We start from the raw sequence: 16,260 nt of genomic DNA on the forward strand, positions 1-16,260 counted from the left end.
CTGGAATATTGCTGAGTGCGGCGTTAAACAACAAACAAACAAATAAACTACCGATCCCAACACTGAACCAATCTCAGCGCTCCTGGCTAACAACACGAAAACAGTCAACACTAAGACATAAACAGTAAAATCTGTTCCATGTGAATAAATACCCTTGAGAAAATAGTCCAAAGGAACAAATTCATTACAAGAACAGATACTCTTTGACAGTAGTCCCAAACACTGACTGACTAACATGGACAATAGTGAGTGAGTGAGTTGGGTTTAACGCCGCTTTTGACAGTATTCCAGTTATATCACGGCGTGTCAGCTTTATGCGGCAGGAAAGCCCAAAGTGATGCAGGTCTCAGACGTTTACCACTTCTGTGAAACCCACGAGCACGGGTACGGTGCTGACAAACCTAGAAACATAAACGAGGCGAACGGGTATTCGAACCCACAATCATAGGTTTCTGGCGTGCCAAAGGGATACAATTCTGCACAGCGAATCGCGGCTCCTTCGACGACTGGGTCACCCGTGCCCCCAACATGGGCAATAAGTGGAAAATGAATCACATGTAATAGCTAACCACTAAGCATACCTGGCAACTGGAAGTCGGTTATAATACGCTACGCCGATACAACGCTACTGAATACCGACGATTCTGCCAACTCATTAACTTGATAATCTTGAAGTTCATGTATTATGTGAAAATAGATATGCTTGAAGACGATGATACGCTTTCATTGTTTCTCGGTGCAGATGTCCATGACTTGACTGACGAAATTGATTAATGATACTTGGGAATACACCATACTGTCGTTCTGCCACTTATTACGGAATTTGAAGAAATACCTTATGTATATCTGCTAAACACTTACACCTTACTGCTCACGATTTGCACATTGTAAACTATGTATCCATAGCACTGTATGAGACGATTCCCTTGTATATAGTCAAGGAATGTAAATAATGTATTGTCAATAATGTCCTTCCCTGTGTAAGATCTTCGGATTCAACTCTGGTGGAAACAAAAACATTCATTCATGCGTTCTAGAGGTCGGTTAAAATATGCTACTTCTACGCAATGCCACTGAAGACTGACGAGTCATCAACTCATTAACCGGAAATGACTGGATATGAATGAGGAGGTGACAAAGAGATCAAGGGCATGTCTCACGGTGACATATATATTATACCTCGGCTTTAACAAAATGTCTAACCCACAGTGACTGGATCGATTCAAGAGCCATATTACTAGTATACCCATATAACTGTCCTATAAAACCCAGTGTCGGAAAAATCGACTAAAATGTGAATCGACTGGTCACAATGTATGCCCCGAATGTGCGTCTGTCTTCAGTCCCCTGGGTCGTTCCTCATGGTAGTGACTATACAGTAGACAGACTCGATAATCTGCAGCCAGGCATATCACTAATTACCGCGTTTCACATTAACACAATTCTATCGTTCTTTAAATACTTAACTTTGCTAATGACTAATTCATATATATCTGAAATATCTCCCATGAGTCCTTATTCATACATGGATTTTAGCGTAACAGTAAATGCCAAATGAATCATCAAAATGAATGCATCGCCCCACACACGGAAGTATTATCGCCAAACGAAATATCTCCCCGTTTCGACAAGTCAAGTGGTAATTAGCAAGCCTCGCTCAGTGCTAACTCTCTGTCGTCTCGAGGTCATGGCTCATGGCATGACTTGTCACGAAAACTCGTGAAATATGTGCTAAGCGATGCACACGGACTTGGGCGAGTCCATTACAAGTCTCCGGTAGTTCAGTTTAAGTTACTGTATTGTTTACGCATATTTTCCCGTGATACAAACAAGCTCGCGTCCTCTACGACACTTTGACCCAAATAAAATACAGAATCTTTTTGAACACTCCTTATTGAAGCAGAACAGGGTCACAAAATGAATTGAATGCATTTATGGTCGACCGAACCCAGCAGAAACACCCCTATTTACACAGTCGACCGACAGACGTACGGCGTATATAGTAGTAAGAGTACAGATGTATATTTAGACAGTGGGTATCAACGACCGATATTATCGAGTGTCACGTATTCACGTATTCGAATCTTCCCTCAACGATGAAACATCTAAGTGCGAAAGAGAGGAAGATGTACACGGACGTTTTTAAAGATGTCGATGTTAATGGCGATGGGTGCATATGCAAATCGGAGATCGGAGAATTGTGTGTGAAGCTGGGATTTGTGTTCGACGATTCCCAGGTCGAGGTAAGCTTGTCAAGTTTCTGTTCATGTAAAGGATTGAATGCTCATAACGCACGCCTGTGTGTGTACTGTGAGGGTATTTCCATAATGAACCAAGAGATAAATTACAATCTGGGTACATGAGTTTCGTATTTTTGGTGTGACAGAAACCTTTGATCGTGAGTTCGAATCCCTGTTCTCCCTGATTATTTTGCAAGGTTTGTCAGCACCATTCCCGGTGGGTTTAACCAAAATGGTAAACGTCTAAGACCCACATCACTTGGGCTTTCCTCACACATCAAGTCCACAAGCCTCGATATTTGTGAAATACTGCACAAAGCGACATTAAAACCAGTCTCTCTCACTCTAATTTAATACAATTGGGGCGGTCGGGTAGCCTAGTGGTTAAAGCGTTCGCTCGTCACGCTGAAGACCCGGGTTCGATTCCCGACACGGGTACAACGTGTGAAGCCCATTTCTGGTGTCCCCCGCCGTGACATTTCTGTAATATTGCTAAAAGCGGCGTAAAACCATACTCGCTAACTCACTCTAAATACAATTCTACGACATCAAGTCAGTCAATCAGACAACTAGCAATGTCCGAGCCATGAGTTCGTATGTTGGTTACCTTTGTTAAGTCAGTTTACGTTTGTTGACGGGGTGACCACCACAGTTGATGTTGGAGCATAACATCCGTTTCGGATACCAACTGACATACCAGTGAAGGTCCGGGTTAGAATTAGTCTTCAGCAACCCATTTTGTCGCAAGATCGGGGCGACTAACGGGATCGGGTGGTCAGACTCGCTGACTTGGTTGATGCAAGTCATCGGATCCCAATTGCATAGGTCGATGCTCATGATGTCAGTCACTGGATTGTCTGGTCCTGACGCGATTACTTACAGACAGTCGTCATATGGCTGGGATATTGCTGGGTGCGGTTTCAAACAACAAACATTGTTTTGCCCTTGGTATACCTATTCGTATACTTTTGTTGTTGGTTTGTTGTTTAACGCCGCACTCAGCAATATTCCAGCTATATGACGGCGATATACTTTTGTAAAATGTTTTTGTGTCCTTTAATTGCAACATAGTTCAATGATGTTTCAATGGCATTACAATCTTTAATATCTATAAAAACATCGCTTTGGAGAATTTGTTGGTTTCTCGATAAATTAAAGTAACAGTAGATATGATATGGTATGAATGATTTGAAATAAATCTCCATTTTTAGCAACTATTTACCGAGTTGGACAAAGACAACAGCGGCACAGTGACATTAGACGAGTTCCTGTCCGTCATGCAGCCAATAAAGAAAGAGAAAAAACGGTAAGAACGAACGTTTGCAATTTCACGTCTATCCATTTTGTGTTCGAAACCCCGAATAGGTACAGTATGTTAATCCAAACGATATGAAAGGGGTGATGCTAAAAACATTGTATTGTTCACTCGCCCATCGTGTCCAGATGACCCGTGCCCCGTTCCACAAAGCGAATATGGCACTTCAGCTATCGTAAGCCTGTGTGATTGGTTGGTTGGTTGGTTATTTTACGCCGCACTCAGCAATATTCCAGCTATATGACGGCGGTCTGTAAATAATCGAGTCTGGACCAGACAATCCAGTGATTGACATCATGAACATGGATCCACGCAATTGGGATGGATGATATGCATCAACCAAGTCAGCGAGTCTGACCACCCGATCCAGTTAGTCGTCTTTTACGACAAGCATAGTCGCCTTTTACGGCAAGCATGGGTTGCTGAAGAGCTATTCTACCCCGGTTCTTCACGGGTTGTAAGCCTGTGTGAAAGTATGAGTGTTACGATCATCTTAGCGCTACGATCGCTTTGGTGAACTTTGCCTTATATTGATGCCGGTGTTATCGATATAAATAACTGGTTTACAGAGCTCCAGATAAGCTTTTGGTGTTGTGGGTATTTTACCCATACATTTGAAAATCAATGGGTATCAGTAATTCTATCTGCGTATTCAAATTTCTGTTACCTACTAGTTTTTACACATGTGGGTATTTAAGTTAAATATTTAAAAACACTATTCATCTAGTCCCTGAAAACTGGTGTCGTGTGGGTTCGAGAGCTTTATAGGACTCATAAATACCACGATACTTCCACAAGAAAGTGTAAAGCAAATGATCATGATCTGACTGGCATCGTGGAGTTTGGCAAGGTTGACGGAATGCCAACTTATAATTTCAAAATAAGTTGCTCATTTGCTAATCGAATACGCAGGGTTACTTCACAATATTTTGATGATACGCACAAGTTTTATTTTTGTAGCGTATCTGTAATGTTCGTTGCGTATTTGATACGCTTGGATTATAATTTACTGCATTTCTGATGCGTATTTTACGCAGATACGCAGCTTATCTGGAGCTCTGGGTTTACCTGGTAAGATTGAAGTAGCCGACTGTAGCCGACTGTAGCCGACTGTGGCGTAAAGCAACACAAACTCATTCACTCTCCTTTCAGATGTGCCACAATCAGGCGAATGTTCAGGAAGGCGGACGTCAACAAAGATGGCGTCCTTACAGCAGACGAACTCCATCTTGCTTTGTCATCTGCTGCTGATGAGGGCGTGGAGCCGCTGCCAATGAGTGAAGTGGAACGCCTCATCAGCGCAATTGACGTTAATGGTGACGGAAAACTTAACTATGAAGAGTTTCTACTTCTGATCAAGCCTGTAGCAGAATCCTGACAGACAACGCCAACTGGATGTTAAGAGTTTACCTGTAATTATTATATAAACTTGTTTTCTGTATGCTCCATTATGTTGTATATGCTAAAGGGATAAATAACATTGTCAGTTGAGTGAGTAGTGTGTATTTACGCCGCTTTAAGCAATGTTCCAGCAATATCACGGCGGGAGACACCAGAAATGGGCTTCACATATTGTACCCATGTTGAGATTCGAACCCGGGTCTTCGGCGTGACGTGCTGTAAAAGGCGACTTTGCTTGCCCTAACATGCGACTAACGGGATCGGGTGGTCAGGCTCGCTGACTTGGTTGATGCATGTCATCGATCCCAAATGCGTGGATCGATGCTCATGATGTCAATCACTGGATTGTCTGGTCCAGACTCGATTATTTACAGACCGCCGTCATATAGCTGGAATATTGCTGAGTGCATTCAACAACAAACGAACAACTTCGGCGTGACGAGCGAACGCTTTCACCACTTGGATACCCCTCATTGTCATATGAAGATATGGCATGGACAATGGTATAATACATGTCATCAGGAAGGACTCACAGACGTGTGAATGCTGCAGATCAGTAACGCGCGGGCCCCCCTCGTGAGTGATGCAGGGTGACGTCGTATTGTACGAAACCGAAGCTCACAAAAATGGTCCGATCTGTCCACAGACAACAAATTGATTTGTTTGTTCGTTGTTTAACGCCGCACTAATACTACTGTTCCAGCTTTATAACGATCGCTCGTAAATAATCGAGTATGGACCAGACAATCCAGAGATTGATATTGTAGCCAACGACCGGGTACGGTTGGTTGGTTTGTTGTTTAACGCCACATTCAGCAATATTCCAGCTATGTGACGGCGGTCTGTAAATAATCGAGTCACGACCAGACAATCCAGTGATTGATATCATGAGCATCAATCCACGCATTTGGGATCGATGACATGCATCAACCAAGTCAGCGAGCCTGACCACCCGATCCCGTTAGTCGCCTTTTACGACAAGCATAGTCACCTTTTACGGCAAGCACGGGTTGCTGAAGACCTATTCTGCGCCGGAATCTTCACGGGTCGACCGGGTACGGAGTACGATGACACGCAATTAATCAGGTCACGGGATCGGGTGGTCAGGTTCGTTGCCTTGGTTGGGCATAAGCCAGTCATTAAAGTGTCAACATTTTTCAAGTTCGAAAATGCCGAGACTCAGCGCTGCCGATCGGAACATCGCCATAGGACGTATCCTACACCACGACATCTGACTTGTGGGTTCAGGGAAACGTGTCATCAAATCGCTACATGAATCAAATTCTTCATCCTCACCTTCTTCCAATCATTGACCGCCAAAGGGGGCTGAGCTGTTTCAACAGGCCATCGCTCCGACGCACACAGCTCGTGACACGGTAGACTACCTTCATAATGCCAACATCAACGGCTTTTTAGACCGTCGAGATCGAACACCTCACGGATGAACTCGATCGACGTGTACGTCAACGTCGGAAGACGCCGCAGACACTCCCATAACTGGCCAACGCGTTACAAGCAGAATTCCGCAGGACAGAATTCGTGCACTTACTTATCCAGTCAGTGCCGATGAGATGCAGAGCCGTGATTGCTGCCCGGGGCGGTCACACGAGATACTGAGTTCAGCGCCACCTTGTGGCCTTATGTGACATGACAATGAACAGTTATAAATGCCTTTGTACAACGACAACATGTGACCATCGAGCTCCAAAATGTCATATTTGTATCTATGATATTAAATTAAGAATATCGACATTATTAGGTATCATAAATTTCCTAAAAAGTCTACCTGTGCGTTTTTTGTTTTTTTTAAGAGTATGTCGAATGACAGTGGCAGATATCATGAATAGGTTTGAAATCTCTGAAACACAGTATGTTTATCTCTATATGAGTGATAATTGTTGTGGTAATAGTTCCTGAACTTAAATGCCACTGTTATGGATAAAAGCAATTTCTGACAAGGACATGCATCTAGAGATTGCTTGAAACATTTATTACAACAATTACACTGGCACTGGACAGCAAATGAAAACAATATCTCTGACAACGTGATTCTGCAGGGCCTTGGAGCGTACACTGCAGAGTGGTGTCCCTTAGCTGGAGAGCTGGTTCTTTTTTCTCGAACAAATATGCCTCGGACCCACACACAAATCAGTGGTTTGCTTAACATACTTGATGTTCTGAAAAAAAGTGTTGTAAAAAACTTGTTCGGCTTCTGTCTTTTAATACATGTGACACCAGCGGTACGATCGTATTGTACTAAATTATTGCGCGGCAATGCACGAACGGACAAAAAAAATATGATCTAAAAGAAGTATTTTTTTAATATTATATTTTGTCAATATAACCGGACACAAACCTAATCAGGAAGAGCATAAGCTGTCGCAAGATTGATAAAAGTGCTGGTATCGGCACCGAAACGTCGCAGCAATGTAAACTTGTAAATGAACTTGGTAGTACAACTGCTTGTATCGCCTAACACAACTTCAACCATACCAATCAAAGAATTAAATACTAAGATAGTTGCCAATACATCCCCTACCTCACTCAGTACAACATCAGTTGGACTCCCTGCACTTGCCGGTTTAGATGGCTGACAGAGCCTGCTTCTGTGGGAGGCCTTCCATAGTGGTGCCTGGCATAGTGTCTGTCAACAGGGGAGATCGTATTGGAATTTAATGTGTACACGGTACCTGTGACGTACAAGATTCAATACAAGACTGGGTCATCAATATATGCCATATTCCCCCGGTTCTCTCATTTGTTGTTTGAGATTAACACTAAATATTGTCCTAACACCAAAACCGACAGGCAGAACTTATTTTTCAAGAATAGTTGGGAGTATTTCCCCACATCAACAGGAGAGCTGGAGTATTTAAACATGATATATAGACAGTATATATACTCTTCAAAAAAGAAACTTGACACTGACTTTCAAAATGTAATATAATGCGATTGTTTCAAAATAGGACACAGAAACCATAATTGAAACACTGTTTGAAGATCAATGTACACAATGTTCAAGACATTAATCGTGTCACCTAGACAGACACACGTACACGATACAGTTAATGTCACAGGGGTACAGAAAATTTCAGTATCAGTTGTGCCCACCACGTGCCTCAATCACCGCTTGTCACCGACAATCCATAGATGCAATCAAGTTGTCAATAACACGCTGTTGGATGTGCTGCCATTCATGCTGAAGTGCATCAACAAGCGCCGGAAGCGTTTGGGGCGGTGGATTCCTTCTGCGAACGCGTCGATCCAACTCGTCCCACAGATGCTCAATCGGGGACAAATCTGGTCCCGGGCTGGCCAAGGTAATGTCTGGATGTTGTTGTGCTGTAAGAAGTCCTGACAAACACGTGCAATATGCGGTCGAACAGGTCGAACAGGTCTTCTCGCAAAAAGTCGAGCCTCCCTCAGTCTGTTGCGTACCGTTTGATCTGATACTCTACGTACCCCAGGGATCTGTGTGGTTGTAGATCTAGACGTGGTTGTGGTAGTGCGGTCTCGGAGGTGTCGCAGCCGGATGTATCGATCTTGTACTTGGGTTGTCACCCTTGGTCTTCCTGACCTTGATCTGTCGTCAACTCTGTTGGTGTTGTTGTATCGGGTCCACAGTGCGGAGATTGTCTGTCTGGATACGCCAAAGAGCCTGGCCACTTCTTGCTGAGTAGCTCCAGCGTTGTTCCGTTGAGCTGCATTCATTCTTGGCATTCTGTCACCGCCTCTACTGCCGTTATAAGCACTGTATGAACAGCCGTTGATGTGGATGCCGTTTTATACCCATTCAGCAGGGGGACCTGCATGCCTAAAGGTAGGATCCTGTGCTGCACGTTTTTTACAGGCGGTTGCGTTTGGATGAAGCTGTAAAATTGATCCCCAAACGCTACGTTTATGTGCTTTGCATGTGTTTTCGCGAATTATAGACACATCATCTTTCTGTTTGACTTATTTGGTTCTCATTTAATGTAATTATTTTAGATATTTGGCAAAAAGTGGTTTTACATCTATGTCAAGTTTCTTTTTTTGAAGAGTATATAATCTTTAGAAATTGAAATTATTTGTACATGTGTACATTGTGTTTATAAAGACAAATGTTGTGACGTAACTATATGCAAAACTTGTTTTCTATCAAATGAACAAAATTTAATAAATCTAACATCTCTAAAAAGGCATGGTTGAAATACAATGTTTCATTAAGAAATAGTGAAGGGATCTTGAGTCCTGCCCCGGTAACCATACCTACAACTGAGTCTAAATCCAAACTTGTTTCCATCAAATTTGAAACAAGTATCTAAATATAATATTTGTTTTTTAAAAAAAACACGAAAGGCACCATTTAACTATCTTACTGATATATTTGCAAAGTTTCATGAAGGAATGAGTGACAAATTTTTAGTTCTGCTCCTGAAATGAACCTGAAGAACAGACGGACACACGAGTGAGTGAGTGAGTGTGTGAGTGAGTTTTTACGCCGCTTTTAGCAATATTCCAGCAATATCACGGCGGGGGACACCAGAAATGTACCCATGTCGGGAATCGAACCCGGGTCTTCGGCGTCACGAGCGAACGCTTTAACCACTAGGCTACCACACCGCCCCTGTATGTTAATAGTTTATCAAAAGCATTTAATACTCGGGGCATTAACAGTGCGAACTCTCATTTGTTCTTATTCACAAGCTGATGTTGCATTTTCTCAAATCAAGTCCAGAGTTGATCTTATTGCACGGTGCAAAGTGCAGTACTCCAAGTGTATAACGTACTTGTTTTGTAAAAATATCCACGTGACCCATTGTTAAGTGTACGAGAAATTCAGCCATTATCAATTTACTTTACTCAAGTGTATTTTGTTGATAGTGAAATGCGTTGTTTACATGAAGGCTATTTATAAAAGGCGTCAAGTGTAACACGCCTTGAATTTCGCTGCAAACTTGAGAGGGAGACATTTCATTAATTGCACTTGACTTGTAAACCGACTAACGCGGCCGTATCACATTGTCACGCGAACAGCATGTGGGTTCACTAATTGCAACAATTTTCCCGCTTCTATATTTGGAACACAAAGACTAGTCTTATCCACATACAACATTTAATTTGGATCCATGTTGATGCCTTGTATCAAACATCTCCCCGAGGCAAGGGAGTTATATAAGGGACTTTAGAATTCTAGTTTCCAACCTTGCCGAACTAGGTTGGAATTATGGAGTTATATTTTGGCTGGACAAACGAGTCTATGCATAGTCTAATCAAAATCGCGAAACGAAATCGACATCCGGTTCGTAAACTGCCGTGAAGACTTCGGTCGATTGCAGGATTTGCGTGGCATATGTACTGTCGCACATTACGTCAACAGACATTTTCCAAATCTTTTCATGACTTAAATCAACATGCTCACGTGATTTGATGCACTTCTCAAAGTAAGACCTGTTTTATTATAATATAGATCTTACGAAAAAGATCAGATCGTCATCACTGGGCGTCGCCATTTTGTTTGAAACAGATGCAAGTGATATGAGAGGTGGAATCTGATTGGTCAATAGAAGGGACATATCTGGTAAAAGCCACTGGTGGCGCTACGATCGAGCCGAGAAATTCCAGCCTAGTTCGGCAAGGGTGGAAACTGGACTTTTTCGGTCAGTTAACTCCCTTGCCTCGGGAAGAAGTGTATCGAATGTTTCTTGTGTGTTGTGTTTTTGCCTCATGATAATGAAGCAACCAGAGGTAGACTATCACGTTATACATTTGTCAGAAAGACCAAAGCGAAATGCCAACAAGTATTACATGACCAGGGTGCCCTTGTACAAAACAACCTTAGCGCTTCGGCTGTCGTTAGTTTATGTTAAGGTATGGGAGTTGCGATCATCTTAGCGCTAAGATCGCTTTGTACAACGGCACCCATAATCCGATTCATCTGATCTCACGGTGTTTATGTTTTTAAACATCCCATCTTAACTAATGGTCACCAAACTGGAACGTCCTTTCTAAGGTTACTATATGTAAGTTAAATTAGTCACTTCCAATACCCATTTCAGGAGTATTATTCAAATAAGAATTCTCAACTGATCGTCAAGAATGACTAACCTACACAGATATTAATATGAGGAATGTGCGACTATACCTGAGTCAGCTTTCTTCCTCTTTCTTGAGAAGAGTAAGAGGTCAACGACCTCAATTAAGGTGAGGATACTTCCGCCCAGGCATAACCCGATACTTCCGCCAATGTCGCCTGAAATTTGAAAGAGACTGCTTCTTCACTACATCTTATTTGGTATAGGGTCACGGCAGGTAGGAATTCTAACAGGCCCGAATAGCAATGACTACAACTGATGTTATTTGGTTTGATAAGAAGGTTGGAAACCCAGGGAGGAACGCATGAATGTATTTTTTTCTGTTATTCTAAGTTGGGTGTCCCGAGAAAATGATAGCTTATTGATGGGCACCGACAGCAAGGTGATCAATGTGCAGCTTATTTGGGTTGATGGATATTGCGGGCGTCAATCTGGTATTGTATGATTCTGGGCGTCGTGGTGTTAATTTGATTTTATCACATGAAATCTTGATATTTTGCTACTTTCTTCGTCCTTCATTTACAATATTCTCTTCTTTCACTCACTGTTGTATATTTTATTTGTTTTCAATGTCACACTCACATTTTTCAGCTATATGGCGGCTGCGTGAAAATGATCGAGCCTGGACCAGACAAACCAGGAATGGTTATATGAGCCCGCCGTCGGGTACGATGACACGCAATTCAACAAAGTTATCATGACAGAACACCCTATCAATGCTGCCTTTGAGGACCAGCTGGAATTTTAGTCTCACCAAGAATTCTCACGGACCGCTGTTGCATGTAAAATGGAAAATAACGTTTGTTTGTTTGTTTTGTAACGCCGCACTCAGCAATGTTCCAGCTATATGACAGCGGTCTGAAAATAATCGACTGTGAGAAAGAAAATCCGGTGATTGACATCATGAGCATCGATCTACGCAATTGGGATACGATGACATTCATCAACCAAGTCGGCGAGCCTGACACCCGATCCCATTAGTCGCCTCTTACGACAAAAGTCGCCTTTTAGGGCAAGCATGGGTTGCTGATTATGACGTATACACCAAACGACCTATACTTACACACGAGCCCTTCCACGGAGTAGGCCTCGGACTTGACCCTCTCCTCCACGCTCAGGTCCTCGAAGTAGATGTTAACGTTCAGGACGTTGTCTCTGACAAAAGTTCAATGGCCAATTCTATTTCACATTCTGGCTAATGGCCATTGAATGTTTGTTCATGTTGTTATATACGTAACAGTTCCTGCTTGATTTAAAAAATTTACAAAGCTTGATCTGTAATGATAGATGATGCGCCCAGGGATCGTACTCGGTCACGACAATTACAAATGCGCTTCTATACGCCCGAAAAGAAGGAGCTAAGTCAGTGGGTTAAATGGACGTCGGTTATCTGAGTTTAATGTATTCAGTATACAGACATCGCAAAATATTATTGTGAAATATGTTTGTCATTTACCAAGTCATATAAGCGTCAGCTTGTTAAAGGGGCTATCATGGGTGAGTGAGTATTGTTGCTGACAAATCTAGAAAAATAATCTTGACGACTCGGTGATTCTAACCCGCGACCATAGGTTTCTGGCACACCTTGGAGGCGGAACTGAACAACGAATTCATCGATATGAGCGAGCGAGTTTGGCTTGATGTGTGGGGGAAAGCCCGAAGTGATGAATGTATATAGTGCTGGATTCGAACCGACAATCCTAGTTTTCATGCACGCATAGGGGACGTAACTCTGCGCCTCCGAAGACAATTGGGCCAACGGTGTCCTCTCATTGATTTAAATAGTTGCTTGAGACCGGTATTAAAAGAAATGCAAAGAGTTTATTTATTGCTGTCAAAACACGTTGGTTTTATGAAAACGACACCGTCAATAACGAGATATGAAATAATTTCTGAAGAAACGGTCAAAGATAAAAGACCACCGGCGTTTGAAAAGGAGTGAAATCTTTTCTACGCATACGTAGGTTAATTCACATACTGCACATGAGCACCATTAATTGGAAAAGTGAGTGAGTGAGTATTTTTTTACGCCGCTTTTAACAATATTCCAGCAATATCACGGCAGAGGACACCAGAAATGGGCTTCACATATTGTACCTATGTCGCGAATCGACCCCGGGTCTTCGGAGTGACGAGCGAACGTTTTAACCACTAGGCTACCCGACCGCCCTAATTGAAAAAGGCGACAATAACAATATGTCTCGTGGGCGACAATGCGACATAATTTGAGTTTTAAAGAGATTGTCGCATGTCGTGCTTTAGTAAAAACTGAAATATTCGTAACGCGACAATGCGAAAAATGGTCAAAATGTCGCATTTATTGCATGTCACGCTTTGGTTGATTATGATACACTTTGCTTGTTTGAGTAAGGGCGTCAACGCGACAATGTCCTTTCTAGTATTCCATTGTGTAGTGCCATTTTAAATCGACGAATAAAGCCGCGGCCTGCTTGTTCTGGGCGTTATCGAGTGCCCTGCTCAATGATCGCTCAGGTTACATCATTTAAAGGGAATGTTTCTTTGCTCCATATACTGTGCTACATAGGTAAAAACCTTGGAACCATCTATACCAGCTCTGCACATGTCTGTTACACTATCAGTCAATGCCGGGGTTCGCATCAACATTTATGCTCTAAGTAGGGATCATTTGCATTTGAGGTCTGGACAACCTCATTGCATTAGCTGTCTAAAAACAGACACGCGTCACCATCACGCGGCCGTATGTTTTGTTTGTTTGTTTGTTGTTTAACGCTGCACTCAGCAATATTCCAGCTATATGACAGCGGTCTGTAAAATAATCGAGTCTGGACCAGACAATCCAGTGATTAATATCATGAGCATCGATCCACGCAATTGGGGTCGATGACATGCATTAACCAAGTCAGCGAGCCTGACGAATCGATCCCGTTAGTCGCCTTTTACGACAAGCATAGTCGCCTTCTACGGCAAGCATGGGTTGCTGAAGACCTATTCTATCCCGGAATCTTCACGGCCGTATGTAATCACTGGTGATAGAGGGACCGAGTGAACCTGGTACCATCAATGATTTTCAGTGATCCATTCATAAATTTGCATCTCTATTTTGCCTTTTACTCCCAATGGCATCTGTATCGGCAGATAATCGAGACATGTTATTCTGTGGCGTTGACGTTATATATTTACAAGCCCGTGAGGTGTTGACGATGAAATTTAAGAAATAAAAATGAAGCATTTAATCATTCAAAAACTCACTGATAAAAAGAAGGTTGTAGAAAGGTGTACAACGGCTGTTGAAGATGGACCAGTTTGGTGACCGACGGCATGTTTTTGAACTGCACCATGTAAGTCGACAACATCTGCCTCAGACGCAGCACCTTCCTCATGTCATCCACAACGTCATTGTAGTGCATCTGAGAGAGACTCGTGCCATCGAGAGTATTCGGCGTAGAGGAGCCGTCACGTGACTGCTTGTTGATCGTCTGCACCCAGGAGTTCACATCTTCAAGATGTTTTCGGATTTGGTCAAAGTAAACTTTAACAACTCTCCGCATTAATCCTATTCGTTTAAACTGTAGCTTTGGTTCCTGTACAGCGTCATTCGCAAGCGTGGTTTCCAAGACCCAATTTAATGCATTTGTGGGCCAGATTGACACATTGTGGGAACCTTGGATGAGTCGTCCTGAGACTTCTTTCAGATAGTTGGTTATCGAATGCGCATACATCATTGGGGTAAGTTTTTCATCCGGGTCATTTACTATTCCTTCTACACTGGCATTCCTGAACAATGTTGCAGCATTTTCTGAAAACGTTACGAGTGAACGCTCGAGATCTACCAGACTCTGGCGTTGCTGGCGTATATTGTCAGCCATGATGGCCAGAAGATCAGTGTAGGCAGGGTCAAGGTCGTTCAGCAAGCCCCAGATCTGGACTTTTAGAGCCTCATTAACGTCAGTCAGAGATGGTTGTTGCTCATGGGAGCTTGGTGTTAACTCCGACATTGCTTCGTCTGCCAGAGACAGTCTGTTAGCATACTGGCGAGAAATGGCAGTTTGAGACAGAGTCTTGGAGAAGTGTTCTGAGTGGCAGGGGAATGGACAATCGCAGTGCTTGGTCATCCCGCTACTGAAGAATTCCCCTACCAAAGACAACAATTAACCCGTATTACCATATTCGACGTAATTAGCGCTCCACTCTTATAAGCGCCCACGGCGATATTTGCTAATGTATTGGCTAGTGAACAATCCCAATTAGCACCCCTTCCGATTGATCAATGTCCAAAAGACTTATTTATTCGCGTATAATACGCACTCGTGTGTTATATACACCTTTAATTAAGGGCAATTAAATTCTTGAAAAATATATCTGTCGCATATAAACATTTCAGGCTGTCAGCATAAACCACGAAATTTATCTTTCAACTCTCTTTTTTTCACCAAAATAATATTCTAATAAGAGCCCCATATTTCCAATTTTGAGAGCGCCCTGGGCGCTTATTACGTCGAATACGATATTTCGAGCGAACAAGGATAGAGATTGACGCTAAGTTTAGGGACCGACCATTTGAAATTCTGCCGGGGGTGGGGGGCCTGGAAGTTTATGGAAGTAAATGGATTTTATGGAAATATATTGTCCCCGAAAGTGCTTTAGACATTTGAGGAAAAAAGAAAAAAAATTATGCACTGTATTTTTCTTTTAAAAACTTCAGCTCATAGTTTTAAACAAAAAAAATATATGGTTTTATAGCTAAAGCTGAAAATCATCTGGTGTCGATAAAAAAAACAGGCTATTTTTTCGTTGTTCGACTTGCGAGATTGTGACCTCTGAGTGAGTGGTTGGCTTCTCCCTTCCCCATCACTATTAACACACCTCAATGGCTTCTGTCTTCCCCATAACGACCAACACACCTCAATGGCTTCTGTCTTCCCCATCACTACCGACACATCTCAACGGCTTCTCTCTTCCCCATCACTACCGACACATCTCAATGGCTTCTCCCTTCCCCATCACTATTAACACATCTCAATGGCTTCTCCCTTCCCCATCACTACCCACACATCTCAATGGCTTCTCCCTTCCCCATCACTATTAACACATCTCAATGGCTTCTCCCTTCCCCATCACTATTAAAACACCTCAATGGCTTCTCCCTTCCCCATCACTATTAACACATCTCAATGGCTTCTCCCTTCCCCATCACTATTAACACATCTCAATGGCTTCTCCCTTCCCCATCACTATTAACACATCTCAA

General features: G+C 42.6%; 2 protein-coding genes across 2 annotated transcripts in view; one reads left to right on the forward strand and one right to left on the reverse strand.

Moving 5' to 3' along the window:
* The first annotated feature begins 1,986 nt into the window (after positions 1 to 1,986).
* On the forward strand, positions 1,987 to 5,208 carry LOC139450405 (squidulin-like). The gene is made up of 3 exons (XM_071232097.1): positions 1,987 to 2,243; positions 3,452 to 3,546; positions 4,708 to 5,208. Exons 1-3 carry the CDS (start codon positions 2,097 to 2,099, stop codon positions 4,931 to 4,933), a joined length of 468 nt encoding a protein of 155 aa, XP_071088198.1. The 5' UTR covers positions 1,987 to 2,096; the 3' UTR covers positions 4,934 to 5,208.
* A 2,330-nt stretch (positions 5,209 to 7,538) lies between these two features.
* Positions 7,539 to 16,260, reverse strand: part of LOC139451135 (acid-sensing ion channel 1-like) — a 32,313-nt gene continuing 23,591 nt past the window's right edge. Inside the window, exons 8-11 of the mRNA XM_071232932.1 lie at positions 14,262 to 15,144; positions 12,094 to 12,185; positions 11,081 to 11,188; positions 7,539 to 7,600 (exon numbers count right to left, since the gene is read on the reverse strand). Coding sequence (XP_071089033.1) covers positions 7,539 to 7,600; positions 11,081 to 11,188; positions 12,094 to 12,185; positions 14,262 to 15,144 — 1,145 coding nt within the window. The remainder of the gene's footprint in view (positions 7,601 to 11,080; positions 11,189 to 12,093; positions 12,186 to 14,261; positions 15,145 to 16,260) is intronic.

This window comes from Haliotis cracherodii, unplaced genomic scaffold (assembly GCF_022045235.1).
Source record: "Haliotis cracherodii isolate W230 unplaced genomic scaffold, xgHalCrac1.p SCAF_8, whole genome shotgun sequence".
Classification (NCBI taxonomy): Eukaryota; Metazoa; Mollusca; class Gastropoda; order Lepetellida; family Haliotidae; genus Haliotis; species Haliotis cracherodii.

Excerpts from the sequence above, each read along its gene's own strand:
- LOC139450405 (XM_071232097.1), top strand. The coding sequence starts at position 2,097 with ATGAAACATCTAAGTGCGAAAGAGAGGAAGATGTACACGGACGTTTTT. Across the intron at positions 2,244-3,451 it reads TCGACGATTCCCAGGTCGAG|CAACTATTTACCGAGTTGGA; the intron begins GTAAGCTTGTCA and ends CTCCATTTTTAG. Across the intron at positions 3,547-4,707 it reads ATAAAGAAAGAGAAAAAACG|ATGTGCCACAATCAGGCGAA; the intron begins GTAAGAACGAAC and ends CTCTCCTTTCAG.